This window comes from Molothrus aeneus, chromosome 8 (genome assembly GCF_037042795.1).
Source record: "Molothrus aeneus isolate 106 chromosome 8, BPBGC_Maene_1.0, whole genome shotgun sequence".
NCBI classification, from domain to species: Eukaryota; Metazoa; Chordata; class Aves; order Passeriformes; family Icteridae; genus Molothrus; species Molothrus aeneus.
In genome coordinates this window covers 18,373,581-18,401,367 of record NC_089653.1, presented here as the reverse complement: position 1 = coordinate 18,401,367, position 27,787 = coordinate 18,373,581, and the positions used below count along the sequence as shown (strand labels likewise).

General features: G+C 39.6%; 1 protein-coding gene across 1 annotated transcript in view; it reads right to left on the bottom strand.

Moving 5' to 3' along the window:
- WDFY4 (WDFY family member 4) overlaps positions 1-27,787 on the bottom strand; it is a 109,318-nt gene that overhangs the window by 35,298 nt on the left and 46,233 nt on the right. Inside the window, exons 34-46 of the mRNA XM_066554477.1 lie at positions 27,598-27,755; positions 26,912-27,150; positions 24,970-25,079; positions 23,823-24,014; positions 23,127-23,266; positions 14,192-14,269; positions 13,042-13,245; positions 12,125-12,176; positions 11,097-11,263; positions 6,877-7,025; positions 5,622-5,742; positions 4,017-4,102; positions 2,605-2,667 (exon numbers count right to left, since the gene is read on the bottom strand). Of these exons, the coding sequence (XP_066410574.1) occupies positions 2,605-2,667; positions 4,017-4,102; positions 5,622-5,742; positions 6,877-7,025; positions 11,097-11,263; positions 12,125-12,176; positions 13,042-13,245; positions 14,192-14,269; positions 23,127-23,266; positions 23,823-24,014; positions 24,970-25,079; positions 26,912-27,150; positions 27,598-27,755 (1,759 nt within the window). The remainder of the gene's footprint in view (positions 1-2,604; positions 2,668-4,016; positions 4,103-5,621; positions 5,743-6,876; positions 7,026-11,096; positions 11,264-12,124; positions 12,177-13,041; positions 13,246-14,191; positions 14,270-23,126; positions 23,267-23,822; positions 24,015-24,969; positions 25,080-26,911; positions 27,151-27,597; positions 27,756-27,787) is intronic.

The following is a 27,787-nucleotide window of genomic DNA, read 5'->3' as shown; positions in this document are numbered from 1 at the left end:
AAAGGCTATTTACATCTGGGCCTGTCCCTACAACATGTTCTCCATGTTTGGGCTTTTTGGGGTCTTTTGTGTGTGCAGTGTCCAATGAAGGGATCTTTTAAACAATAAGTTTTTCTAGTAAATCCATTCCCACCATTAAGCCCCAAATATTATTTCTGCTCATTTTCATAGAGTGAGACACAGTTGAACTAGTCTCAGTAAATGCCATTTGGAGGAAAAGGAAAAGACCTGGGAACTTTCTGCTGCTGGTGGCTGCCACCAAGCTGTCAGAGTCTCAAACAGGCACTGTCAGTGTAGGACTGTGAGCCTGTTCCAATTCAGCAGAGGCAGCAAACACAAGTGTTTATGCTCAGGAGTAACTAAGAAGTACAAACACAACGCTTAGAGATAGACAACCAGTGATCCTGGTTTCCATCAAGGGGCCAGATTCTGCAAGTTCTTTGGGATTTTGAGTGCTATACTTAGATGTAGCAATCTCCAAGTTGTACAACACAACCAGCACGACTGCCTATACTCATAGCATTTTGCCAGCCTCTAAGACTCTCTCCAAGGAGGATGTAGAAGGGGTGGGAAAAATATTTATCTTTTTAAGGGTCCCAGGCTTATCACTTAAGCAGTGACTGAAGTGATTAAGAGAAGAGTCACTGTCTTCCATGATCCAAGAGTCAGCTTCTGCATTGCCAAAGTCAAGTCTGGTAACCCCACAGCACTTTTAGCTTTCTGTTGACATGTACATATGGACATGTGCACCTGAGCACTCATATTCACTTGCTGAAATCACATCTGTAGGGCAGAGAGTGCTGACATCCTGCAAACAGCAAAATACAGGGACAAGCAATGAGCAGATTATAAAAGCACTCAGGTATGACATGAGAAGGGCTGGCAGTGGGCATAATAACCTATGGTGACAGCAAACATTTAAGTATCTTTGAATGAAGAATAAAGTGCCAGGAGCACTTTATTTTTTAAAGGACTACAGTAGAGCCTGGGAACTCCTGCGTGTTTCCTATGAACTAGGTGGGAAAACTGATAAGGTATTTCCCAGAAATTCTATTACCTCAATGTCATATGATGCATCAAACTAGTAATTTCTTCTTTCCATACTCCAACTGCACAATTATTAGTAATGGGTCTGGGCAAAGAATTTAATCTGGCCTGCCTCCTTGTCTCAGGTATGGCAGGAAAAGCTGCAAAGATGTGGAAGTTTGCCATTGTCCCCTTAGATGGGGAAGAAGCCCCAAATGCTGCTTTTGAAATTTTCTAACTCTGAAAGAGCTCCCCAGTTCAAACAAAGGAAGAGTAAACTCATCAAGTCCTCAGTCTGTTAGTTCTAACTGGTAAAGGGAAGCACAGCTACTGAGGTAATTTTCTCTAATTTTCCACTTTAACACAACTTTTCTGGCTTCAATACTTAGGCAGGGATTAAAATAAATTTTACATTTATTTTATTTCAGTTCATGCTCTGACATGGTCCAGCCAAAGCTATGCCAAAGGCCTTTTACATTCTCAGAGTGAATAGGTTGTGCAGGGGCTTCTCTCAGCCAGTGGAAAAAAAACTAAAGGCAGAGCCTTACTGAAATTCAGGACAGGATACTTTAGACCTAGGCATGCAGCCTGTCTCAAATTCTGAGATCAACCATGATTCAAGTGTTTCTTCCAATAACCACCAGGCCAGTTAATGCCCAAATTTCTTGGAGCTCTAATGCATCTTCTCTCAAGACATTCACACCTCTTGAGCTCCCAGCAAGCAGGGGGAAAGGAAATCCTAGAGCCAGTTGCTGTTTACACAGAACAGATGTCATGCTCCACAGCCAGCCATCACCTCTGGCTTAGGTTAGGCTCTAGCTGGAGCTGGTTCCACATTGCACTGATATTTTTAGCCAGTTGATAAAAGTGAAAGCAGTTTCAGCACTGAAAGTGCTCACTTACAAGATAGGTAATGATCTGCAATGGGTAGACTGAAAATTAAAATGGATATAGCTGACAGGCTGCAACAACTCCAAGGCAATATGCATCTCAGGTCTCAACACAATTCCAGCCTCAGCAATCATTTCAGAGGACACCAGTTAGGCACTTAGGGCTGTGCTCCCCAGATATCTAAATTGAGAAAAGTTACTCTAACTCATGGAATGCATAAAACATTCTCTCAAGCACCTCCCACTAGGAGAAAACTTTTTTCCTGCAACAGTAAATCTGAGGGACAAGTTAGAATCTCTTCTGTGCAGCTAATACAACATGCCAAAACATCCATATGTACATCACTGTCTGCCCTGAGCATGCAATGAAGAGGTTGTTATGCCAAAGCATTATGGATTAGCTCTGTCCTCGCCTCGCTATCTCTTCCCACAGTAACCATTTGTGTAGAGTTTAACAATAAAGTGATACAAAGGAGATAATTATTAATCATCTATGCACAGTCAGCTTTTTGACACTCATCTTCAGACTGCGATGAAGTATGCTAGAATGCTTTTTGAAGTCCTACTAACACATTTGAATTTTTAAAAGGATAGATACAAATAGGTATGTTTCTGTATGCTTTTTAAAGGTGCAACTTATTCACATAATTGCACTTATTGCAATTATCCAATGTTCCCTATGTTTTACCTTATATTTAGGGATTCTTCTGTTATCCCCTTCGACTTCAAAGCAGGTTGGAAAGAGCAAAATCTATAGGAGATATGAAAGGTCACGTTATAGTTATGCAAATGGTTATTAGGACACATTACATATCTATATAACTGCTTTGTCCTCACAACTTTCTTCAGGAAGTCACAGCATTGTCCTGAGACACTAACCTAGGACAAAGCTACAAGATAACAGGCAAAAGCATACGTTAATATTAAGGAGTTGCTATGGGCTGGATAAAAGCAGTTTCTTTCCCCAAGAGGACTTTGAATTTACATACACAGTTATGGATTTTTTGGTTTAAGATGCTATTAAAGTCGGAGAATAAGAACCCACTCTGATATTTATTTAGCAGAAATGGCAGAAAGAGGCACCAACCCTCATCTCAGCCATTCATATTTACATTTGTTGTGGGTTTATGGTATCTGACAAACTATACCCTTGAAATGTGCAGTTTTGATGATCTTCAACTGAGGATCAAAACCTTGCCATGAACTGCCTTTGAAAGATTCCCCCAAGAGATACTTGTCAGAACTCAAAGACAGCAGAGATAAGGGCTGGCTCTGGGGCAGATCCTGGTGATTTTAAGTAGCCTCACTATTCAGCCTCTTTGGAAAGGAAGAACAAATCTGCACTGACTTTTTAATGCAATACTGCAATAGGGGTTGTTCAGAGATTTCGGGAGCAGAAGGAATTCCCGTGATTCTTTATAAATTAACAGTACCAATGCTCAGTTCGGACTGCAGAATTTAGTACAGGAAGTGCTAGTACTGAAGTGGATTTTCCTGTGTAGAGGCCTGTGAATGCAATTCTCATCTAATGGCCAGAACTGCAGTAGACAATAACATGCAAAAAAAAAAAGTGCAAAATTATCACTTCATAGTCTTACATTCAAGTTCCATTAAACAAGACAACCCATAAGGAGAATTTTTTTAAAAAAATGCCATAGTTAAAAGTTAACTCTACAAAGATAAAGTTGAAAGACAAAAATATGTTATTCCTAAAGAATCTAGTGATACTATGAGAGTTGGAAGAAACCTTCTTTCACCCAGTACTGTGAGCTGAGGTGGCTCCCATCTCAGTGGGAGGAAGGAAAACCGCTGCAGTCAAAATTTCCTGGGATGAAGGGACACACAACACCACTGGATGCTAGAAAAGTCCTACACATTAGATTCCTTGATAAGTCAATGGCTATATAATGCTCCAAACAGTCCACAGGTCAGCAAAAGGAAAATTTCACAGCTAAACTGTAACCCATTAAAACTCAAGGAAAAACTGGAAAACAAAGCTCCTGCAGCAACACAACACAGACACCTGACACCAGGATAAATAAGAGCGGTATACCAAGCATCACCAGGAGCATTCCCACGTTATTGTGAGCTAGTCATTACCTTTTAAATATCTTATTTCGGTCACTGTCATGGAAGACAAGAAATCTGGAGTATCCATTTTTGAAGAATATTTCCAAGGCAATCTCCTGGAAAGGTAAATAATTTAGTGTGAAGAGCTGCAGAGCAAAGCCTAGTGCTGCAAAAGGTCCATCATAGCCTGTCCAGTTCTCCAGGGCTTTAAGAAAAAGACCTTGACTTTTTTGACAAATGTGCAGAACTAAAGCAAAATATGTCTAAAATTCTAAATTTCTTCAACTGTAGGGATGGTCCTACAAGATGACTAGCAGTTCAAACACTTCTTTGAAGCAAAACCAAACTCCAGAATATTGGTTCCATCACTCACCTTTTCCTTTTGCTTCTGAAACATTTTTATCATGAAATCTCAGTGTGATTAATAACACAATAGTAGCATTAAGTTCCAACTAGGTGATAAAGATAACACAGAGGGGATTCTAAATAAGAGTTTCTTTTAGAAAGCAACCATACTTCTTGCTAAATTAAGACAGCGGAACAGAACTGCCAAATAGTTTCTCCTGACTAGAAGCACCAAAGGAGAAAGGGGAGTTTATGACATTTTGCACCAAAACTTTGAGGAATTGAAGTTGAAAGAAAACTTCACTCCCTTTGCCCTGTCCCCAAAATGTCTCTATACTTTGTTTTGATGGGCATTTGAATATCATCCTCTTATTTACTTAGTGAGAGGTCCTTTTTCCCCCCAAGTCATTCAAGTAAAACTATAAATAACATGTAGTGTCTGGGAACTCAGACATGAGTTTCAATCCAAATGTGGCAGGTGCAATACAAACCTAGAGAAACACTCTGATGGCAGGTGGCCCATATATGATTCACAAATAAAATATAAAGCAGAAAGGTAATATGAGAGCAGCTATGACAATAAACAGCTTGCAGCATTTGCTCTGGAGCTCAGCTTTCCAAACCAGGTCTGCTCAAGTGTTGCCATTAGAGAATTGGGCCAGTGCTTTGCTCTGGGCTGGACTACGTGCATGGACAAGAGGAGACCAGCTGAGGCACAGTCACTGCCTCAACAGCAGATCTACCTGTCCTGCAGGGAAAGCACAAGGAATCAGCTCTCCTGTTTTCCCACAATGTTTTTGGCATAGAGTCCCAGCACAAGTCTGATACAGATACCTGAGTTTTCAGTTCATTAACTGAACAAAACAACCCTGGAACAACAAAAAGACCATGGAACAACAATAAAAAACCCTAAACTACAAAACCCCTCTAACCAACAAGCTCAGCCTTTGCCCCAGTCCCATTCAAAGACTGTTTCTACTCATCTCCACTTTTCACTTTGAGTCACACCAAAAATTTCTATTTTGTATGGTTAAAAAAACCATGCAACACTGACAGTCCAACAATTAATAAGCCAGCCACTCCAGTCAGGGTGTTCAAACACTGTGGTGTGTATAGAAAGGAGTTTGTATTAGCAAAGGCTAATAGAGCAATGATGGGACCAAATGCATTTCGATAGTCAAGCGAAGACATATCAGCAGTCTTAGTGGAAACTGAGCAAGTGGTTTTCAGCCACATGTCATTACTGCTCTGGCAGCTTTCCCTCAAATGACTGAGCATGTTAATTCCTACCTGCAGGAGAAAGCGCATCAGATGAATCTCTTTGATATCCTGATAGGAATAACGAGAACATGTCTGGTCTCCCACAGGATGGTCTTTATGACATAAGTTGAAAATAAATGGATCACTGATTCTGGAGGAGAAAAATAAATTAAAAAAAAAATTTGAAACAAAAAGAAACCTGGAGAGCCCTCTTGAATATTTAAGTCCTCCCCTGAAGAAAAATAACAATACCAAGAGATATCAAGATCAACTGGGACATACATAAACAAAAACAAAGCTAAATAAATAAAGCTCAACAGTAAAGGCAGATTTACTATTAGTTACCCAAATAAAGAGCCTGTGGAGGCTAAGGGTAAGTTTGAAGTTATTTTAGTATATGCAAGTAGGCAGACAGAAATGTTTTGCACACATTGGAGTCTGGGAATCAAGGGAATCAAGGGCATCAACTTGTTGGGAGAACCTGAAAGCCCAAGTCAAGGGCAAGCATCATATGGATACACAGCTATTGTAAATAGGAAATACTTGGAATTAATAATTAAGAAAATAATTAATTATTATTTTAGTAGTGTATATATATGAGAATTGCAATCAACAGCCTAGCCCACAGAAAATCCCTTAGAAAAACAATCTAAGCTTTTATCAAATCCAGTCCAATCAATCCTTGAGTCACCTGATCAGATTGACTGATATTAGACTTCGTAAAATTTGGATGCAGAGCAGACAGGGAGTAAAAATGCTGAGCTACTCACTGTCCCACTGGGCTTTGCACATGAGCACACAGTATGCACAAAGAGCTTGGTCTAACAGATTTGCAATATTGATCACTCTCAATAAATCATGAGTCAAGAGATGATAGCAGTGTGCCAAATATTAATTACGATTCTGTCTTGGAGAAACAAACAAAAAACTTATGAGACAATGAAGCTAAAGGTTCCTGACCTAACTGTTCCATATGAATAAAAGATGTGAGTTATTCAGAAAGAAATTTTAACATTATAACATAACTGAAAAACAGCAATGTAGGTGTGAGACTGTCCAACACCTGTTGAAGATGAGTGTTCTCATGGCACCTCCAAAGCCTGTGAACAAGCACCTATGTTAGTTATGTTAAACAGTTTTTGTAACAGATGGGAAGGATGGAAAACTTCTTGCTGTGCTATTATTCTGCTTGAAATCACCAAAATATGTGCAAATTCAAGGTATCCATGTGCCAGTACTGAAGTTGACCAAGCAGATCTCTGGAAGGAAGGAAAGAATGACCCACCTGGACAAGCAGTGACGAGTACAATAGACTTCCTCCTGAAGGGATAACACAAAGCACTCACAGATGTAAAAGTACTCTTGGCCAAAGAGCAGCACCCCTTCCAGTGCTGTATGACCCTGCACAACTGCCACAGAGCACTTGAATGTCACCTGGAATGGAGACAAGCATAATAAGGCCAGGAGCTGGTAACACAGGAGACAGAGGCAGCAGGGAGCCAGAGCCAGTGATGCAGAAGAACAAGTTTGTACCAAAGAAACTGCCGTATTGATTCTTGGGTTCACAGTGACCAAGTCACAAAATCACTGCATGACTGACAGAAGTCCAATCAGAATATAGGAATCTATCAATCTAATTGTCTTAAGGATTTAGATAAACATTCTAGAATATTTTTATTTCCTTTGATATACTAAGACTCAATTTCTTGATTTACTCTCAAGTAAACTAATTTGGCCCTTACAATAGGGGAACTTCTAAAACACAATTCAAAAACATGGGGAATTTTTCAACTAAGTGTTTTGTTTATTATATATACCAGTTGATAGAAAGTGTTCTTGGGAATTGACCAGTTTTGATAAGAAGAAAATAAAGCCTTTTTTTTTCTGGAACATTTTTTATAGCTGAGAAATGGTGCAGAAAGTAAACAAACCAATTTAGAGATCAGAAAATTGTGTGGCCTGCAGAAAATTTAAAAGTTCTGATTTTAAATCAAGCAGAAGTTCACTGCAAAGAACATCCCTTATATTTGGAGGCATGGAGTTCCTTATTTTTGTCTGCTCATAAAATATTCTATATATACTCAGCTCCAAAAGCTACATCCACTGGTTTGTAAAGTCAACTGGGATGATCAAGGTCAACTCAGTGTTGTGTCCAGTTTCAACCAGAACTTTCAACCAGTACCTCCTCTGTTCATAGGAAGGGGGCAGTACTAATCATCCATTAGCCCAGCCTCAAAAATATTGCTCCCAAAATCTTAAAACACTAATACTACCTTACCTACTAAGAAAAAAGCTCACTGATGAGCTCCTCCTCTAAATTAGCACAATCCTGAATTGCATAGGATCCAGAAATTAGTGTAGAATTTTGCAAGCTGAGTCCATCTCAAGCTGCAAGGACCAGAGGGTGGTATTTACATAACAGGACAACTTTCCTAGTTCAGAAATGTAATGCAGTGTTCCTAAGAGAACAGACTGATAAGTATGAGAAGTATCACAAAATCTGTTTTTCTTTTAAGATCTCAATGATCTTATCTCTACTAAACGTCATAAGGATTAGGGAGGTGTATTATTTTATGGGGCATGCAAAATTGACCCAGAAATAGAATTAGTTTTACTAGATCACGTAAAGTCTATATGACAATATGTAGAGTAAGTATGGTTCTACTTCACTCTTTGCTTTTGATCCTAAACTCATTATTTCTGGAGTCAAATCTACAACCTTCCTTACTGTCCCAACCTACATGTGGTCTAAGGTCAGCTGAAGCAGACCCACATTGCTTCACAAGCTTTTAGTCTTTGATGTCAGGATAACAAAAAAATATTAAATTCATAAGTAAATTAAATAAAATCTTGTTTCCACACTTAAATACTTTACTGAAAAGCCATTATTTTACCAACAAATGGGGCGCTTCATTTTGAAATCACTTAGTGGGCACAGGAGGTTGTTTCCCTCATTCTGAGTTTAAGGGGAAAAAAAACAGCCCTGGGAGATTTCTGTGGGTAATTTTTCATGAAAATCTCTTCAATCTCTCTCCCTTCTAAACGATTTCTAAGAGGAAGGTAGCATTTTTCCATCACCTCTCCCACAGGAATGCTGTCTCTGCAGGGATGTGCCAACCACAGAACTCTGGACTGGAGCGCCTGCCATTACGTGGTTAGAGACATGTATGCTTGCACTGAGAATACTGGGGAATTCTGCTCACATTAGCAAACCACATGGCTTCCTGAAGTAATTAAATAGGAAAAAGATTGCTTCTTCCCAAAAGGAAGGTAAGTGAATATTGAAACAACAGGCAGTTGCATAAAGCAGCTCTCCACAGACACAAAGTTAAAATCCAGACTTGTAAGAAATCCACCTCACCAAACCCAGAGATCATGTGTGTGGGTATAGGAGGCACGTGGATCATGAAGGAGGTCTATGATCATTAACATGGTCTGGCACAAAAAGCCACTCTGCTCTTCTGCCTAAGGCAGAACCAGGGCACTTCAGTAGGCCTTGCTGAGGGGGAAGAGCACTTAATATCTCTTTCACAAACCTTAAACTCTAAGCTTTGTACTATCCAACCAGAAAACAGTCAACAGTAACAATCCCTTTCTTCAATTCTATATTATTTCTTCAAACTTATATTATTAATTAAACCTGCATTATTTGAAATAGAAGAGCCCTTGAGCTGAGTGAATTTTTTTCATTTGGGGAATGGGACTTATATTATTGCTGATGAATAACAAAGATCTGACTGAGTTGTACTGCAGAATCTCCACCAGGACAGTGCTGTACCTGCAAGTCTTGTAACTTCAGTCTTGCATTGAAACCCCAAGCAGCTTGGCATTATCATAAATTAAACAAAAACTTTCATTTTCTGTCAAAACAGATCAAAACCCAGTTCACAAGCTACTAGAATCATTAATCAATGAAGCAATCATGACATAAAATAATTGAATAATTACCTTTTAAGGTATTGCCCAAAGCCCTGCATCTCTTGATTGCTCTGTTCATTCAGATGTACAAGGGAACACATTCACTCAAACACACACACTGACACACACACACACACACACTCTCAATGACTTTTCTGAGCAGTGCAGGAAATAAAATGGCTCCAGTTGCCTGCTTAAAGTGCAAACAGCTCAGAAGGCAGCCACTGACAAGGCAGGACCTCCGTGCACTAAGTGAGCACAGGACAGCTAACGTCACCCCCCGCTGCTTTTGTTAATACTTCTGTCAGCTCAGCGAGGCAGTGACTGCTGCTGGAAAAAAACATGCCTGGCATTTCTGATGGCTTCCTGCAGAGTTACATGGAGAAGAGACAGACAGCCTGAAGGCTCAAAATGAGATCAGTGCATGGAAATCAGGCCTCACATTTTCATGCCTGTCTCCTTCTGCTGGGGAGAGGTATGGGGAGGAAGGGGCAAAAGGAGGAGGGGCAGAGAAATGAATTCTGTTACAGAAACAGACTGTATCAAGAACTGAGAAAGCCATATTAGAGAGCACAAGAGTGACCCCTTAGCCAGTGGCAAAGCATCAAGAAAATCTGGGGATGGTATTGAGCTGTTTTAATAAAACAGCTATTTCTATATCTGTGTACAACTGTCACAGCACTGTGAGGTCTGAGTTTACATACTACAAGTATTTGGCTTCCACTCCTGGGCCACTGAGGGAATGATGCCAATGAAAAAAACAGGTACACTGCAAAAAGATCAGGGAATGAGGCTAGGTTGTCAATTTCATTGGTGTTGTCTCAATTAAATTGACAACATCAAAGGTGCCATCTTCCTAAGAGTCACCCTTATTTACTCCACAACTCATTTCCTCTCCCAGTGTTCCCGAACATTAAGCCTCTTCCTTCTTTTGGGAAGAAACCTTGGTGAAGAGCATCCAGTCCAGTACAAGAGCAAAGAAGGAACAGAAATGTTTTGAATAGATAACACATGATAGAAGCATCAAAGAGGAAGCATGAAAGTTTATATGGCCTTAGAGGGAAGAATCTGACCAGTACTCATGGGGAGACAGAAAGAAAGACATGTAAAAAGAGGAAGGAAACATTTTCAGGTATTCTTCAGGAAGACATGTAAACACCACTGAACTAGCAACCTATACAAAACTGGCCTACTCTTCCAGAGGTTATAAATAAATTTGATGTAGGCACCGCTCTGAGCATGAATAAAGGTTGTAGAGCAGCACAGGAATTCTCAGAGTCTCATGTCTTCCATGTCTTAGATAAATGCAGACAGTCTCTCATAAGAGAATATCTTGCTTGCTATGCCCTAATTTTTTTCTCTTATTTCAAGGAATTAATGTTAATTGCTCTTCAAGAAAAGTTGTACAGGAGTTCATCCACAGTCTGGAAAACTGTATTTGCTGTAAGGAAAGAGAGAGTAATGATGTCTACTGTAGCCTGAATCCACCTGAACCCTGAACTAAAAGGAACAGATAGGCCTCCATATGCAATTCACCCTCTAAAATGCCATGTCCCCAGAGAAAATTCTCTAGTTCATCTTTCCTACCTTTTCACTCTCTGCAAACTCCTGCAATATAATTTGTCTCTCCACGCACAGTTCCAAGAAGTCTTCTGAATGGAAACTTTCATGTAGAGCTGGGAAGAATGTTAGCTGGTTACAATCCAATCCCTTCTGATCCATCTCCCTCTCTGCTCCATTTAACATCAGCTCCCCTATATGAGTATAAAAGAGATTGTGGTTTTAGTGGTAGCTGGATGACACCAAAAGCATTTGCAATTTAGTCTTTCACACAATCTATTCTAACTTGGGAAATAGCATTATTTATCTCCAAAAAACAGGCAAGAGAATTAAAATCTGTGACTGCTGAAGAAGGATGCTTATTTCAGGGAACCAAAGACAGATACATGCAATCAGTCATAATTCGAACAAAATCCCCACATTCACAGAAGATTAGGAAATTAGGAAAAATTTTAAATAGTGGTCTTTTAGGGACATGGGCTGAGCAGGATCTTAAGAAAACCCAAAGAGAGACAACCCATTTATATCTTGCCCTAGCTGTGTGTCCCAGGTTTTGCAAGCTCATGCAATGCATGCAGATAGAAAAGGCTCCATCAGCCTTCTTATTAAGGCTTCATGCAGAAACTACATAGTGCTTGCATCTTGTTTGGAGTCTAAAACAATGAGCTCCACTCATTTATTTGATAGGCCCTATCACAGTAAAAAGTATACAATACTGCATATTTCAAGCAGCACTTTTTCCTAGTTTTAGCAATTAGGAGGTTTCCAGGTCCCCAAAAGTGCCCAAAGCTTACACTTCAGAATTGCTTTTTTGCTTTAGACCTTTCAGGTAGCAACAAGAGAGCAGAAAATTGTGAAGATAGTTGATGTATCACCTATGAAATTTGCATCAGTTTTGTCACAGATGTTACAGTGACATTTTCGCTCAGAGCACCAACAATAAGGTTTTTTTTTCTGGATTAAATTGTGACCTAGAAATTCATACCCTAATTCCAATTATCTTTGACTGTTTATGTCTACTGTCTTGATGATGCAACGTAGCCCTAAAAGGTTACCTGGATTCACTTCAGTAGGGGAAGTTGTTTCCTTTCTGCTTCCTAGGAGAACCTGTAAAGAGACTAGGTGTGACTAGAGTGGAACATGCAGATAGGTAAACATAACTCAGAACCTTGTTGGCAGAGAAAAACACAGATTTAGAACTATGTTGCAAATAAATGCCTTGGAAATTCAAATAAACTCAATGGAAAGGAACAATTAGCCATCACTGGAAAGTAAACAAATGTAGACAATTTAGGAAAAGAACTATTATCTTTCTAAATATGATCATACACGAGGCCAGTTATAGGATAAAAATCATACTACTCAGTATACAGAAAACTGCCAGAATCCAAGCAGCACAAAAAATGTCTTAGGTATGGGAACCTTATATTAAGGTGCTTCAGCCTTTTATTGATTGGGTTTGGCATATTGACATTAAAGAAACAGACAGTAGTAAATACCCCACATTCACAGTTCAGTCTTAGCTTAAACCACTCTTATTCCCCCTTTTGGCCATTCACCACTTTTAGCAGCACTAGTAACAGGACAGTGCAGGCTGCTAAGTGGACTCTGCTGCATACATTGTAAAGCACTATATTGTTGAGATATTACTAGCAGAAAAGTATGGACAGCTTATACTGTCACCTGTCTGAGGAGATTTTATACAAGAAAAGACAAAAAAAAGCATTCTGCTGCTGTTAAATACATTGCAGCCTTTCTTAACCTCCAAACCAGATCCCTTCAGTGGGTTCTCTAAATATGGAGCAGCATATTCAGGAGATAGATGATGAGAACCAGAGGAAAGAGATGCATATATTTGTCAAAGGTTGGACTCTGCTGTTGAAGGTCTTTTCTAACCTTAATATTTCTTTAATTCTATAAAGTCACCAGCAACTGTTACAGACACTGTGCACCTCCTGCAAAAGCTTTCTACCTCACTCTTCCTTTGCATCGCTGGCACTTGGGTGTTCATGTGCTGAATCCTCCTCCTCATTCGCGAGGGCCCCTCGTAACAATCAAGAATCCATCGTGGCTCTAATGAGGGTGAAGCATCTCTCCACGGGCCCCCTGTGTAGAAAAGTTGTTCCTCGAGTATCATCCAGTCCTTGGCTGCTTTGCTGTAAGCACACTGCTGCATCTGTGGGGCAGAAACACTTGGTGGTGGCTTTTGGACACTTCCCTCCTCTCAGCCACCAGTGGCACCATCCCAGTGATTCAGAGGGATCTACCCAACCCACCAGATGGGACTTCTGCAGAGGGAGTGCTGCAGGCCTAACAAACACAAACACAAACACAACTGACCACTGGAAGTGTGCTGCAGGAGGTGTTACTAGTGATAAAATAGTGATAGTCTGACTAGACAATACAGTGACAAATAAAAGCATGTCACGCACTTGAAAATGGCTGCTTTCATAAAATTTCCAACTGAAAAGCAGCAAGCCAGGAGAACTACATCACAGAGGTTTTTATTCACTCCATTTTTTTTCTGGCAAACATGTATGACAAACAGCAACGACAGGGTTCACTGAAAACTGTCTGAATGATTCAGTTGTAAGTGCACTATGCTCCCTCTGAGCAAGGCATAAATTTAATTCTTTCTACTTTGGTGTTGTGTGCAAGCAGTTAGGGAGCACTAACATAGCAATTTAAAGGAGAGAAGAGGTGAGAATTCAAAAAGGCAAAAAGTTTGTTGGTCCCTGATGGCCAAACCTGAAAAAGAAACATACCTGTGATGTTTTAGAGTCTATGAGCTTAAGATATATTTAAAAAGTTTTACTGGCTACTAAAGTAAAAAAAAAAGAAAGGTCAAAGTTCTCACTTTCATTTCTGCCATTGGAAGAGTTGAATAATTCATTTAAACAAAGGGGGAAAAAAGGTCCTGAAAATAAAGTGGGGAGTCTGACTGCTGGGTGATGCTGTATCACACTTGTGCAATAATGTCAGAAAAGGAGTGTGGACTCATCAACTCTCAGCAATTCTTTAGGCACAATATTCCTCTCACTTCTAAAATGCTGTTTCTCAGAGCAGTCCAAGAGTGACCTTTCAGCAACAGAAAGCTGTTGCCCAGTATTGCTGTCCTTTACCTGTACATGGTCCTTGTACAGAGAAGCATAGAGCTCCTGCCCGACTCTTCGGTACCGCTCCATACATGACACAAATCCCTAGAAGAAACATCAGAACGCATTATGCCAAGGTGCTGCAGGTGTAAATCCTGTCAGGGGCAGAAGCAGGCATTAGTTGCTCTGTCTTTTACTAGAACAATTAAGGAATATGGCCTGTGACTGCAAGTTGATTGCTCTGCAGGCAGAGTAGAGATGAGTCAACCACCTGAGAGCAAGTTGCACACTTACACCAGGAATACAAACATAGACATCATCTGAACAAGGGTCATTAGTGGAACTACTCAGAACTTTCTCAGAAGGAGAAAGAAAACACCAAATACAATGTAAGGTTCCTCTTTTTGCAGCTGAATTAGTACTGTAAATAGCATAAATTATAATCATCTATTAGAGACTCTAACTGAGGTAAGGATCTATAGTGAGATTGTAGGAGAGGTGAGTGCACCCAGTGCCATATGAAGGCTGTCACATCCAGCTGAACTTCCCTGACAAATGTGAGATTGCTGTGAGTCACAGCACGAGGCTAAACTTGCTGTCAAGTCCCAGTCTCGTACTACCTGAAGCCATGGGTCAGGCAGGTAACTTTTAAATGCAGGGACTCTGTGCCATGCTGGCAGTGGTCTCTCACAGCAAACTTCTGGCTGCTGCTTGCACTGGGCTCTAATTAAGTTAACATACAGGGTCTGGGTGCTGTGCTGATTACTGCTGGCTGCCAGCCAGGTCTGTAACCCTGCTGTGAAGTCACATTTATTGGTGTTTCCCTGCAGGAAGCTCCTGTTTTACACTGATGAAAGTCATTATATTTTTGTTTGTTTAAAGCATCATTGAACCTGTAATCACAGTTGTGGCCTCACAAAATTATTCCATAATTCATATAGAACTCCCATAAAGGCTGACCTAGAAAGCAACAGCATTTCTGTGCTCTTAAACCAGTCCTGGTATAGGAGAAGAGCTGAGATCCTGGCTCTATGTGGACTTGGGGCAAAACCATTCAGAGTAGAAAAATCAGTTCCTGCACTTTAGCTATTCAGAGGCTGTTCAAGCCAAGACAGTGGCAGCTATTTCAAAGTTGCTCATAGGCTGTATTTCACTCATGCTCATTAGTGAGACCCCTAAGGTTGATGTCCACATGGCAGATTCTCACTGACCCAGCTCCTAGACCTTGAAACATATGAAGGGTCCTAAGAAGGAAAACTTCTGCTACCCACATCTGGTCAACTGAAGACTAACCACTTTGGCTTCCAAATGAGCTTTAAGCTAGCCAGCTTCAACCAGATGAACATGTCCCTGTTGATCTCATAGGAAAACCATCTGGTTGTAAAGTGAAATGAACAGTTAAAAAAACTGGAGATGACTGTGACTGAAGAAAAAAGTCAGATAAGCCAGACCAACACACAAAAACAAAACCTGAAAGAGATAACCAAAAAACATGGAGAATATAGATCAGATTATTATTTACTAAGTGTTCAGTCAAAACATTTGTACTATAATGCCTAACAAATAACTAATGCAAAGAAGTTTCCAACAAATAAACAGATTCCTACAATTAAAAATTGTAGGTGCTTATCTTTTAAAAGAGCAACTCTTTATGGAGTAGATTAAATACAGCAGTGCCACAGTAAAATCTATCTTAAATAAGAACATGCCAGCTTTGATAATTGCTAATATAGTGTAATATAAGGTTTGAGTTTTACATGCAGAAAAGCAGGTCTAAAGGTAAGAACTGTAATGCACATTTTTGGGAAGGGCATACTAAAGGGCCTTATTTATCCATCCTTTCCTAAAAATCTAGGAAACCATAGTAAGAAATAGTAGGAAACCATGCTTCAAGTGTTTTTAATATAGATTTCTCTACTTTGCAGCCTTAGGCAATCACATTGTGAGTAGAATGAGATCATTTTGCTGCCACATATTCCCCAGTCAATATTTAGAACTTGAAAAGGAGATAGAATTTACAAGTTATTTTCCTATTAAAAAACCAAAACAAATCACAGACTCAAAAACTCTTTCTTGTCTTGCTGCATGGAGTCCTCAAATAGGAGAGAAAATGATTAGCACTGAGGAAATGAAGGGTATGAATTTTCTATAATTTCTTTCAAGTAAAGCAATTGGGACACTGTTTGTAATGAGAAACAGTCGAAAAGAAAAAGAGATTGAGGTGTGACTTATAAGTTAACAAAACTCTACTGAGCTTTAGAATGCCTTATGCCTTTTTTTTTTAAATACATATAGATCACTTAACACTCCTGCACCTCAAATATTCAGGCAAGCTATAATATACTTGAATTTCATGATACAGACAGCACACATACCACAGTTCTTTCCTCAAGAAACGTTATGTCACTGGGGCTCTGCACTTGGAGGCTTTGTATGTGTTGCGTTACAGAATATGCATGCACACAAAAGTATGTGCCAAAACTCTTAATAAATGAAAATAAACATCAAGACAAACTAATTTTGGACTTGTAAGAGATACAAGGAAAGCCCAAATACTCAAATCCCTTGCTGTGCCAAGTGAATTATCCTGTGGATGATAGTGACAATATCCACATAGTTGTTTTGAAGCATGCCTTTTAAGTCATCTGTTGGTAAGGGCTGAAAATAGTGATTGCTCTTCTGAGCAAAATATTGTGTGTATATAAACATACATAGTAAGAGCATTAATGTAGCACCAAAGCTATAACCCTTGTGCAGTACTTTTGACCAGTACCTCTTAGAGATATATATGAGAGAAGGCAAAGTCTTCAGTTTACAGATGGGGAAGAACTGAGTTTCTGGAACATCACAGAGTCATAGAATGGTTTGGGTTGGACAGGACCTTAAAGATCACCCAGTTCCAACCCCTCTGCCATGGGCATTTCATTTCAGAAGAGGAAAAATTGTTCCATTACTCCCCAGGTAACAATCATCAGGCTAAGACAGATGATGTTTTCCTTAGCAGACTAAAGAGCAGTTTATCCTAGTCCTTCACATACACTCTCCACACTGAGGGTTGTTTGCAGGCTCTTTTGAATCACAAAATTGTTGTTGCTGTGCGGATTTTATTGTTGGTTTGCCAAAATTCATTTAGCTTTTCAACAGCCTGAGTTCCAGCAGTGAAGTGTTGCATGGAGGCTTCGTGCCTCAGCCCGCTAGGAGGCTAATGCAATGTGCCAACTGCTCCTAAGGATCATGGATGGATTCCTGGCATTGCCAGTTGGTTGGGGAATAGCAGACCTAATGAGAAAATCCTCCATATTTCAGTGCATCATAAATGTATCCACGCACGGGGGGGGTTTCAAAGGGTAAACCTAAAGTGTGGTGTGTACATGTGATGAGACTTCCACACTGTATTTATCAGCTAAGGACAGGCAGTACAGAAGCCAGTCTACTTCTATAGCAACCATAAGTCTGCATGTGTGTGTGCATACACACAGCCCTTCAACAGATGACATTCCTGAACAGATTATTTCCTGGGAGAACAGATAACTTGCCTCCTAATAGCAAAAATGCACAAGGCACGTTTGTTCTTTAATCCTGTCTCTGAGAATGGCATCTGTGACTTTGGGAGAGTTCATTCAACCTCTTGAGGACTCAGTTTCCATCCTGCTACAGCAGGAGCATTAGGTTTTACCTCGGAAGTGGAAAGGTGAAGGTCAGACTTTGGCATTATGGGGAATAGCAGAGGAGTCTTTTGCCTTCACTTGTTCTTACTCACTGTTTTCCTATTTCTATTTAGAATGTGGAAGTCCTACAGGTGTATGTAACGTAGGGCTTTATTACACACTATTATCTAAATGCATTTGTCCAACAGCCTCCTGTGCTGGCATTTTCTGATTACATTTGAATCATGGCTTTTATTTAGGGAAATTTGCCCTTCTAGTCCTTTAGCTGTTGAAAAAAATTATGTAAACATCAGTCTATTTTTAGGGGTCAGAGTACAGAAAAACAAAACATCTGTCTCCTGACCCATAAAAATAACAGTTTTCCTAAAATGACTTAAATTAAAAAGTGAAAAGTCTACTTTTGGGGTTTTTAAGTGGATGTAGTTCAAGCTGCTCTGCAGCAGAAAGTATAAATAGAACACAGATAGACACAAGCACACTTTAAATTGGCTAGCAAAGATGAGAGCAACAAGAAATGAATGGTCACAAACTTCAGCAGAGTTAACAACCCTGACCTAGAAGAAACATTTAAACCAATCTTGCAGAGATTTCTAAGACCTCCCTTGATTTTCTGTTTTTTATTTTTAATTTAAATTGACACTTCAGTCTTTTGAATTCAAACAATTTCTTTCTGATAGGATTATAAATAAAATCTTGAATCAAAAAAGCAGAAGAAAGCAGACACATTTGAACCAAGAAATATGAAAAATTATTTGTTTGTGTATTCAGCAAAGAAAAGAATAATCTGTTTCAGTGTCTAGCACATGTTGCTAGGGTTTTCTGCAACCAAATAAAACTCCTCTTTCATCCACATGAACACATTCAACTCATTTGGCATCAGCTCTGTTAAGTGAAAGGAAAACTCTGCAACCAGTAGCTCTTGAAAGGTGAGACTTTAGTGCCAACAGCCTTAAACATTGAATTCCACTTGCTGAAATCCAATATCCAGACTTAAGCCCGACCAGACACAATCTCTAACTTGAAAAGCAAACAGATATTTTTAAACAATATGCAGGAGAAATAACAGGCAACATTTTCATACAATGTGTAATTCAATGAAGGGACTTCACTCCCACAGAAGACCACTGAGTTTAAAAACACAGTAAAACTTCCCATGAAGAGCTACCCACAAAATATTTATAAGCAATATCTCTTGTGTTTCAGGTTTTAAGATTAAACTGATATCAATCAAGAAAGAAACAATTTTGCTAGGACAGGTTTCCTACTGAGCCCTGGGCTATCACACACAATCTCCTGTAGCAGCCTCTGATGAATTTTTAGGGGACAGACAGAGGGGCCTGTGAATCTTAGTCAGCCTGAAGACTTGTATTCATCATACAACATTTATATTCCAATTCTCAGCTAAACTCTTGCCTTCAATGAATGGAGAAACAATCCCCACATGTTTCAGAAAGTTCAGTGATTCATATCATATAATATGAAATAGGTCTATAGTTTATGTTTTCATGCAATTCTTATCTAACATTGACCTGTTGAATGATTTCTTTATGATCTTGTGAACAATCTGAAAATGATAAATGAGCAGTGTGTCAGATAGGCATGTAGGAGGACATGAAAATTTCTATGTTCAAAGTTAAAGAAACTTTTTTCAGCTTGCTACAGCATGCTGTAATTTAGCTTTGAGCCAGTTATTAAACAAGACAATAATATTATAATGGAAATTGTTTAATATACATCATTAATAGTAAAGTGCCTGCTTTCATTGAAGTAAAAAAAATGCGTGCTATGAGCAGTTTTGAAATGAATATTTGATTCCAAAGTTCCCTTGTGCATTTAATGACATGCTAATTTACATTTTAATTACTTCCTAAGAAATCAAAGCATTTGTTGACAGAAGAACATAATGTCAACTTCACGGTGCACTGTTGGTGGATAGTTAATGAACTTAATTAGATAATTAGTGATGTTAATTATCCTTCTATTATGAAGATAAACATGTTACACAAATGATGCTCTTTTCAAAGAAATATCATTAAATGTTTGCTTGTTTTAACTCAGTCAACTTGAAAGGCTGATAAAAGACCAACTGAGTGACTGGTAAGAAAAAGATTTAAGTAACATTTCTGACTTTACAATTACAAGTTAGGAAGTCTCTTAACCTCTTCATTCTGAAGAATGGGATTAAAAAGGGGATTAAAAGGACTTTATCTATTTCAAGTTATATGGGTCTTTGTCATAGAGGAATGCAATTAATCAACAAAAACAGTAGAGGAAAGGCGCGATCAGATCTCCTGTAAAACTGAGAAGGCTCTGCATTTCTTGTAAAGAGTAACAGCTATGTCTAGAGTTCTGAGGCAGTGTCTTACAGGAGATAGAAGCGTGGTGCTTGTAACCTTGCTCAGGCACTCATCCTAAGGAACCTCAGGTCAGGGCATGGAGAGGCTCTGACCAATTATTTACAGTTGACTGAAACACAATTGCTACAGTGGTCCTTTGCTGCTTTTGTAGCTTTTTATGATATCAAAAACAGTCACAGTCATTGTTAACCTAAGAGATTTTGACAGCAGAACTTGGTGGTAGGGGGAAAGGAGGAGAAAGAGCAAGAGATCAAAAGGCTCACTTTCAAACAGCAAAGTCAGTGATTTGAAACCTTTGGCACTGTATTCAGTCTTACAGACCTTACTGCCAGCAAATGTATCCACGTCTGTCACCTGTAAGCATCAAAAAATCCAGCTTTGTGCAATGCCCCTCATGCTCCTGCATGACTACTGAGACTTCCAAGAAGATACAATCACAACAGCAGATCACTGCCATTCTAAAATGTACCAAAAATGTAATTACACTCTCTTTTCTACATGATCACGCCTCCCAGACAAAGCCACAAGCAAAGCATGAGATAGCACAGTATATTCAGAAATATGCAGAAAACACAGCTGCATTTGATGGCTAATTCTCACACTTGCCACCAAACAGCAGGAAATTGGCTTTGCTGATGATGGAGAACATGAGCAAAAGTAGAACGGAAATGTGGGGTCTGAGCTTTTGCTGGAGTGAATAGTTTGAATTTTGCTGGTTCTTCCAGAATGAGGATTGGGTCTCAAAAGCACTCTTCCTATCTTGTAAATAATCACAGGGTAAAACTTAAGAGGAGTGTTTTGCTGCTTGTTTTTTGTTCGTTTTTATCTGCAGCGAATACTACTACTGCTTCAGCATCTTTGTTTATTTTTCTGTTGATAAAGGAATCAAGTTAGTAACCCAGTAAACAACGACTTTCTTCTTTCTACTGGGCACACCTCTGAAATCTTGAGTGAATTTCTGCACTTCTCTCAGTAACTTTACTCAGTTAGGAGCAAATATCTTTATTTTGCTATGGAATTTAAATTCTTCATTCCTCACTATGTAGTTCATACTGTTATCTTTCCTGTAATCTCCATGTTTCAACCAAACATGGAGATTTCCTGTTGCTTTAGGACATAAGTCCATAACTGACAGAAGTGAAGATAGAGGCCAGTAGTGAACACAGAAGTCACCTGACACAGAAAACGACATTACACCATTTTTTAAAGTGATTACCAAAGTTGTTAAAAATACGAATACCATTTACTTTTAATGTAACTTTTCTAATATAAGTGTACGAAGGAAGAGGACTGTTGAGAGGTAACTCAACATTTTGTTCCTCTTAGATTTCACCTCTCTAAAAAACGCATCTAACTCTGAAAGACAGGCTGGAGGGAGAAAGAGGGAGAAGGAGAAAAGAGAAGAACATTTGCAACTGTAGCTTCATATCTCATTGAGAAGAACAATTTATCAGAGCCATGGAGCTGTCACTAGTTGACATGATAAGGAATAACACCAAGTGAGTAATGTTTCTTCCAAACCCAGCTCCTTTAATTACAAGCAGCTTCCTTGCAGAAGAGAGACAGAAGATGTAGAAACACCAATTTCATGCACTTGTGCCTGAATAATGTCTCTGTGCTGCCTTTTCCAGATGGCAACCTTTTCACTGGAGGAACTAATGATGTGGGCATATTTAGGGAAAAACCAATAACAGAGTCTTTAACCTTCAACAGCAAAAAGCATGTTGTACAAAATGTTCCATGGGATACATTTACAAATATCAATTACATTGCTCACTGAGGTGTAATCAGCTGTAATAATCAAAATTAATTTAAAAAAATAATTAAACAGACCCCAGGGCAAATAGTCAACACTCTTGCAGTATGACATCACAGTACGCATATGTACCTGGGAAGTGCTCACTCTGTAAGCAGCAGTGTGATTTTAAGGAGTGAGAAGGATTCTGCAGCACACTGAAAAAGCCTTGCAGCTCAGTAAGGCACTGTCAGACATGTTAGCTGGGTGTCACAGTCTGCCTGGTCACCTGCAAGTGGACCAGGCATCACCAAACATAGCTGCAATCTCCTATAGCTTGAGCTGGAGGGCTAAGACTCCCTAAAGTGAGGCTAAGAACAGACTCATTGTCTCCTCAGGAGGAAAAAAATGACCTTAATATGTTGAGCACAACAGTAACTAACACAAGCTTGGTTTCAAGCTCTGAATATTCTGTCAATGCACTTCTGCCCTACCCTATAGCTAGGTACTCTACCCCTAGTACACTCAAAAAATAACATGTAACTAGTGCTTCTTATGTCTATTTTTGACAATGCTAAGCAAAAACATGGAAATGACCCTCTCTTTCAGCAAAGGAGGAGCTAACACACAGAAAAGAAAGTTCACATCTTCATTGCTGAGTAACTTTGCATACCCTCCAAACCCATCCCTGGATTATATACCAAGACTTGTTTCCCTGTTTCTAGGGGTTACATTAAAATTTGGGCCTTTAATACTTCATATTGAGTAGAAAACATAAGGATAGCACTATGATAACACCTGAGCCTTCCCTTCCTACTAATTCAGAAACTGAAGGACAAGGTTCACATAGGTGATGCAAGCCAACAGCAGTAAAGCTGGCATCTCCTCACCTTGCTCCACCCCACGCAGAGGCCTGTAAGCACAAACACATCTGGTATGCTTAGGTTTTTCAAGTGCCATAATTGGGCCCTATGCAGAAAATAGTCATTAATAAACTATATGGACAGGCTGCCAAGAGAAGTTATCCAGGTCACTGTTTCTTTGTGATTATTTGTAGCAGCCTAGAACAGGAACCTCAGCTGCAATAGCTGTCTAGTTTGCAATGGAATGTGTCAACCAACAGACACACTCAGAAGCCTCCCAAATCCAGATCCAGAGCTATACACAAGGCAGACCCAGAAAAGACAAAGAGCAAAATTTACCTCTGATTTGCATGATGTTTCCTTTGTGCTTCGGCCAGGTATGAACCTAATAGCTGAAGAGAGGCTTTCACTCCAGGAATTGTGCTTGCTCTGGGACAGGCTTGACCCTGCTTTATTCTGGAGAAGCTTCTTTTCAGATACTGCAAGGGAAAACAGACAAAAAAGCTTTTAAGACAAGGTTGAGCCTGTCAGAAAACAGAGGGGTTCTATCCCCATTGCACAAGACAAGACAACATGGCAGCGTGTCACTCCAGATGAATAATGTTCCATTTTTTATGAGAAGTGAATTAACACATTACTTCTCAAGCTTTTATTTAAAAGCCTCATAGAGGTCTGCCATAGATCAGTTTCATTACACAGACATGAACTTTGAATCACTGCAACACTGCACACATTGCAATGCCCTTCTTTCAACCATATATCCTCCCTTTTAAACCTTCCTATGGGTTACAGTCATCTAAGGTGATTTCTCTTTCTTGCAGTACAACATGGGCCCTGTGACCCCACCAGGTGATTACAGAAGGGCTGGGTTATGACACAGTAAGTAATCACAGCCCTAAATGAGAGAAACTGAGAATCTGCTTTCTCAGCAGGTGAGGAAAGGCATAACCAAGGAGCAGCAGCTTTCCACCAGGCACCCCATTTACAGCAACATTTTTGCTTACTACAATGAGTGTTCCATAAAAGAACAGAGACCTAGCAAGTGCTGCCAAGCTTTGGTCATAATCTCTTCCCATAAAGGAGTGATCTCCGTTATCTTCATGTCCCTTTCTTTGTCATTTCCTTTTACAGAGAGATCCATCTTGTAAATGTCCTCCAGAGCCTGCCGCCTCTGAGAAATGAGCTGCTTCCAAATGACGTCTACTGTCCTCAGAATCTCCTGGCGCACTAGGAAACAAAAGTAACACCAAAAAATAGTTCTTTGTTTATGTTTTCAAGTCAATTAACAGGTAAAGCAAAAACATCTAATTTGGAAAAGCACTGTTTCAGAGTAACTGCCAGAGTCAGTGGAGTTGCTCCTTTTTGTCCACGGCCTCCATAGGTTCTAAGCTAGACTAGTTAATCTAGTACAGAATACAGCAGGACATTTCTTCTATGATATTTCAGCTCCTTGAAAGAAACAAGTAGGAGTGACACACAGTTTTAACTGGTTTCTTCTTTGGAAAACCATTTAATCAGAATTTTGATGACCTTATTATTGTGCATAGAATGCTAAAGCACATAAAGGACATTCCTTTATGTTGCCAAACATTACTGGAGATGGAGGGGCAAAGGTAACCAAGTTGTGAAACAATTTGACACAGCAGGAGGATACTGTACAAGAAAGTGCTGAGTTTTTCTTTATTTCCCTGCAAACCAGACTGATTTGGTTGCAGCTTAACCAAGCCAATATATATTTCAAAATAAAAATTAAAAAAACAAAACACTAATCTGCTGCAGGGTTCAGCTGACCACACTGAATCCAATACATTTTTCCTGTGTTTCTCTGAAATGCTCCAACACTTCTTTCTGCATACAATAGACAAATCCTGTATGGACCTTGAAAAAAGAAATAGAGCAACAAATAGTGTATGTATCTCACCCCTTATACTGGCCATAACATGGAGGAGAGATCTCCAAACTGATAGCCACTACTCCTGAGGATGCTGGGTGTGACTTTTGAATGAAAGCTTGATACAAACACAAGTAATTTTTAGTACAACTCTCCTTTCTCTATGCTGTGCCTGTAGTGGCTGTACACCAAAGAAGAAATAAGTAGCACTTGCACAAGCTGCTCTGATAACTGCTTAGCACAGGTCTTTTCCTCCTCTCTAAGCCACAAGCAACACGTGCCATAAATTACCATCATCTGGAGTAGGCAGGCTGCCCTTTTCCTCTTCACTGGGTGCAAGGAAAATTTGGTGATAAGAAGCCAGCTTTGGTTTTGCATCCACCCCAAAACCTTCTGAACAGCTGTGACAAAGGGGACAAAAAAGAAAAAAAAGGAGGGCAGGTAAGGAAACCAGACTGAAAACAAACTGAGAACAATGAAAGAACAGGTGTTTCTGCACATCCAGTCCTACTTAATTCATTTAGTAGATGAGTATTTTCAGGTTTGGAGCTAATACCAGTCACGGAATACCACAGAATTTTCAGCAAGTGGGAACTTAACAACTGCCAGTCTGGTTTTCAAAGGCAAGGAGCAGTCATCATGACCCTGTAATCACTCTCCTGTATGGGCCTTATCCCTGCACTTTACTGCACTTTTATTCACTTCATTCACCCCAATTAGATAGAGAACAGGGCTGTCCTGAGGTAGCTAGTCTGCTTCAGCCTTCTTGCACCTCCCCTGGGCATCTGGTACTTTGTCTCTTTACTCTGAATTCCTTTGCTAGAGGTATCTGCCACTATGTGGAAAGCAGTGTCTTGCTCTACCCTGCACTTGAACTGCTTACTGAGTTTTTTGTGTCATTGATGATTCACTCAGTTCCTGAAGTGCTCAGCACAAAAAAAGCTATAAGCTGAGCTCCATGGATACTATTAGCATGCAGATGTGATTATTGAGAGCATCACCATGGCCAAGAGGACACTTCTGCTTTGGGACTGGGGGCTACCAGTGAGGAGGTAAAAGACTCTAGGAACTTCAGTACAGCAGCAATGCTTAAGAAAACAAAAAAAAAAAAAAAAGAAAAGAAAAAGAAACAGGCTTGTTTAAGGTATCCAGAAAATCTGGACTTTCTCACAGAACGGCTGTCAATAAGAGCATATATAGTTACTAGTAACACAAAGTTCATTCAATTCCGAACAGGCCCTACTATCTGGGAGAATCAAATCCTTGGCTATGCAAAGCTGCCATTTTTATTTCTGATTCTCTTTAAAATACCACATTTCTGATTCCCTGGATTGTTTAGCTTTTAGATATGTTTCGCTTTTGGATACCAAACTCTTCTGTACTTTAGGGTTTTTTTTAATAGTTTGTGCTCTTACTCCATAAAAGCAATCCTCATCCCATCTCAATGGGTTTTGCCTGGAAATTAGTATCTGACTGGAATAAGAACATCCAGAAAAGATCTCAGGAAGTGCAGCTCATTTCTGGTGTGATACTGTATTAATGGATTCCATTCAGACCATCAAAGCAGTACAGAAGGTTATCATTGAAGCAAGAAACATTAAAGTAAAAAATGCACTTGCCAATGTTTGCTTTTTTTCACAAAACTAAGCTTCCAAGGTAACTCCTCAGCTTGCATTAGCAAGAGTACATCTGTTATATCAACATCTGTAAGAACAGCAAACAGTGGGTATGAATATTCTAGCCCTACCCCATGGCAGAAGGCAAAACTCCCAATGTCAGAACAACTAAAATATTGCAGCTCAGATCCAAGAAACAATAACACAAAGATCACAAGATCCATTCACACTTCTATATATGCTTTAAATGTACTCACACACAAATGACTGCTGGATCAGAAAAAACCTCTCACTAAATTACCCCATGCAGATATCTCAGAGAATGGCCACCTACACAATTTGGGAGTGATCCTAGCCCATATCCCAGGAAGATTTCTAGATGCTCATTTTCCTGATAGGCTTGTGAGCCAGCTCCACTGAAATCAGTTCAAGCTTGTTAACTGCAGTTACTACTCTGAAGTGAGTAGCTGCTGGAAATGCTGGATCCAGCTCAATCTCAGCTTTGAGTGATTCCCCAGAATGGAAATTGCCTAAGTTATGTGACATCTCCCCCTCTGCACCCAATTCCATAGGTACAGCACAAATATAAAGAAACATAATAAGATGAATACTTGTACCTGCCCGAGTTCAGTTGGCAAAGGCAATACATCAGGCAGACGACAAAATTACTACTTGAGTTGTAAGTTGCAAAGATAATGTCCCACTGCTCTTGCAGAAGAATGAGAGTATTCAAGACATTAAACTGCTCAGGCAGTGATTGTTGAGGTCTGGATAAGCAGTATAGGATGGCTCTGTTTAAGCAGCTGTACAGGGCACTGAGGAAAACTTCCTTTTGAGAAACAGAGCTTTCTAAGACCTGTGAAAACACAAAACAGCAGTTTACTTGTCATGCTCAAAGAACTTTCTCCCCAAGGATCCACTCCTCCCACTTCATTTGAATTGTTGGAAACTTATTTCAGCAAAATTCCCCTGAACTACCTGTTACATAAAAAATCCATCTTTTCTGTATTTCTACTGAAGTCCCCATAACTGTGGAAGAGATTAATTTATTCCAGTTCAGCAATGTGTATATAGCCAACAGACAGTGTCACAAAAGGGTTAACTATCCTTTCTTTATGCTGCACCATCTCTCTCTCATTATAATTTACAGCTGTTATGTTCTAATGCAAAAAACCAGGAATAAAAACAATCACCAAATGGATTACAGTCATCTTCTTCAGAATTGCAGTATCATGACCTCAGCGTAAAAAAACAGCGTGTTACAGCATGTTGATAAAAGTTGGGGAGAAGAAAAGTGACTCACACACATAATCTGTTTGGCAATGAAGATCAGGATTTGCTTGGGATCAGCCACAAACATTCTGCTGCTTAGTTTCTCAACCAGCTTCTGAACAAAATAAGCAATATTCATCATGGATAGGGGTGCAGCTGATTCTGAAGTACCATGAGGATCAGTGTTCGCTGGAGAGGATATAAGAGGGTTGATTATTGCA